The 2,642-nt window shown below is 41.2% G+C and overlaps 1 protein-coding gene across 1 annotated transcript; it reads left to right on the top strand.

Moving 5' to 3' along the window:
- The first annotated feature begins 905 nt into the window (after window positions 1-905).
- On the top strand, window positions 906-2,028 carry LOC112096967. Its single transcript, XM_024181219.1, has 2 exons — window positions 906-1,495; window positions 1,755-2,028. The coding sequence occupies exons 1-2, from the start codon at window positions 906-908 to the stop codon at window positions 2,026-2,028; spliced, it is 864 nt and encodes a 287-aa protein (XP_024036987.1).
- Window positions 2,029-2,642: the final 614 nt, after the last annotated feature.

Below are 2,642 nucleotides of genomic sequence, written 5' to 3'. Positions count from 1 at the left end.
AGTATTTCAGTGACTGATTTGAATTAAATAAGTTGATATAAGTTCTTGTGAGATTTTGATGAAATTGATTTGAGAAATTGATTTGAGAAAGATTAAATCATTTTAAATAAAGTTATTTTTTAAAAAACTACTATCCACTCACTGAGCTCACTGAGTTTTATACTCATCCCGTTTTTATTATATTTTCCCCCCAGGAGATTTGCAGGTATATCAGTCGACCTAGCAACGAATGTTAGTTTTGAAATTGTGGCCACGTGATGGTGCTAGGAGTCGTAGATTTAATAATTTTGATTTTTGGGTTATTGCGAATTGTATTTATTTGTTATATTTTGTAATTAAGGATAACCATTGATTTGGATGATGTTTGATATGTTGACTTGAGAAGTTGGTTATGAAGGATGGATGGATATTGAATTATTTTTGGGAGTATTGCTTTGTAAATTGCAGGTTTAGGAATATTTTATTTATAAGGGAGATTCTACCGAAATGTTAATAGAATTCTTAGATATCATAAATATTATCGATTCGATTTTACGAGTTTAGATAGACTCGCCCTGGGGGTGCGGGGCGGGTCGTTTCAGTTGGTATCAGAGCATTGTTATAGATTCTGTAGACTTTACTGTCGTAAATAGAATAAGTTTTATTGTTATTAAAGTCAGACTTAATATTTTGTAGGCACCATCATGATTCGTCGTAGCAGTAGACGTGGCCGCGGACGTGGCCATGGTAGTGGCCGTACTAGGCTAGTAGCTGGGTTTACTCCAGGAGATGTACCTGCGGGGGAAAATGATCCCGTAAACGAGGGAATAGTTGAGTCTTCTACGCACGAGGTTGTGTAACAAGCACCAGGAAATGCTCCGAACATTGAGCAGTCAATTGATAGATTAGCTCAGATTGTGACTACAATGGTACAGAATCAGACTCATCCGCATGTCGGTCATGCAAATACTATCGTGCGTGTACGAAGTTTAGGGGCCAAGAGTTTTAATGGTTCTGAAGATCCACCTGAGGCAGAGTCGTGGCTTATTAAATTAGAACGTATTTTTGATATGATGAGATGCTTAGAGGAGGATAGACTTTCATTTGCCACTTTTCTACTCGAAGATAGGGCTTATCATTGGTGGCAAACAGTAGAGCGTAGATACCAAGGGCATGCTGCGCTTACATGGGCTATTTTTCGTAAGGAATTCTACGATCATTATTTTCCAGCTGTGTATCAGGATATTAAGCGGAGTGAATTCCTTCGGTTGGTTCAAGGATCTATGTCAGTAGAAGAGTATGAGAAGAAATTTTTGGATCTTTCTAGATTTGCCATTTCAGCAGTTGGTGATGAGAGAGAGAGATGCAAGCGTTTTGAGGAGGGTCTCCGATTTGAAATTCGTACAACTGTGACAGCATCACGGTACACTGAGTTTGCTGAGGTAGTTGAGACAGCTAAGAGAGTAGAACACAATATCTCTGAGGGACGTAGAGTTCAGGCTCTGAAACAAAAAACGTAGCCAGAGTTGGACAGAGGGTGGCTCGAGCAGCAGACCGCCGAAGAGAGGCTCACATACAAATTACTCTGTTGGTGTGCAAAAGAATCAGAGTATAAGTAGCAGGGGAGATCAGAGACAGGCCGCCGGTTACAGTTCGGCACAACCATCAGTGGGGAGTAATACCAGGAATCAGGGATAGTATGACCGCAGTGGTGGGGGATATCGTGATGATCGTTCTAGGAGTTTCCAGTAGACTTCTTGCCCTTCATGTGGCAGCAATCATCAGGGCCAATGTCGTGTTGGAGACAGAGTTTGTTATTTGTATGGTCAGCCTGGACACATAAGGGGATTCTGCCCTACTTTATCTCAGGGTGATAGTTTTGCTCGAGGGACAGCCCCGCAGTATCAATCTCATGCTGGACCAGTTCAGGGTCAAAGGGATATGCAAACAGGGGGTTCTATATCTAAGAGTCAGGCCACTATTCCAAGTCAGAGAGGTCAACCTGGTCGACCTTGTACTCAGGCTCGAGTTTTTGCCTTGACACAGTAGGAGGCTCATGCTACACTAGAAGTTATTATGGGTACATTATCTATCTTTGGCCATGATGCTCATATTCTTATTGATCCTGGATCCACACATTCTTTTATTTCTCGTACATTTGTTATGCATAGAGAGAAAGAGCCTGAATTGTTGGATTATGGTTTAGTTGTTAGTACACCTACCAGAGGGTCACTGCTTGCCGAGAGGGTGTATCGAGATTGCATGATTTAATTGGGTAAGCATGAATTTAGGGCGAATTTAATTATTCTAGACATTCGAGATTTCGATGCCATTTTGGGCATGGATTGGCTTGCATCTCACCATGCTACTGTGGATTGTTTCAAAAAAGAAGTTGTGTTCAATAAGCCAGGAGAAATTGAGGTGAAATTTTACGGTGAGCGTAGAGTTTTACCCTCATGTGTCATATCGGCCATTGATGCAAGACGTTTACTGAGAAAAGGTTGCTCTGCTTATCTGGCACACGTAATAGATACTGAAGTTCGGGAGTTGAGATTGGAGGATATTCCAGTAGCCCAGGAGTTTCCAAATGTATTTTCATATAAACTTCCAGGGATGCCACCTCACAAAGAGATTGAGTTTTCTATTGATTTAGTCCCTGAGAC

This window comes from Citrus clementina, unplaced genomic scaffold (genome assembly GCF_000493195.1).
Source record: "Citrus clementina cultivar Clemenules unplaced genomic scaffold, Citrus_clementina_v1.0 scaffold_7, whole genome shotgun sequence".
NCBI lineage: Eukaryota > Viridiplantae > Streptophyta > Magnoliopsida > Sapindales > Rutaceae > Citrus > Citrus x clementina.
Note: the sequence above shows the minus strand (reverse complement) of the source record. Positions and strands in the feature narration are given on the sequence as shown.

What these genes read in the sequence shown, in the direction of transcription:
- LOC112096967 (XM_024181219.1), top strand. Translation starts at nt 906, where the DNA reads ATGGTACAGAATCAGACTCATCCGCATGTCGGTCATGCAAATACTATC. An exon ending in CAGGCTCTGAAACAAAAAAC is followed by an intron (nt 1,496 to 1,754) that starts GTAGCCAGAGTT and finishes TTCATGTGGCAG; the next exon opens with CAATCATCAGGGCCAATGTC.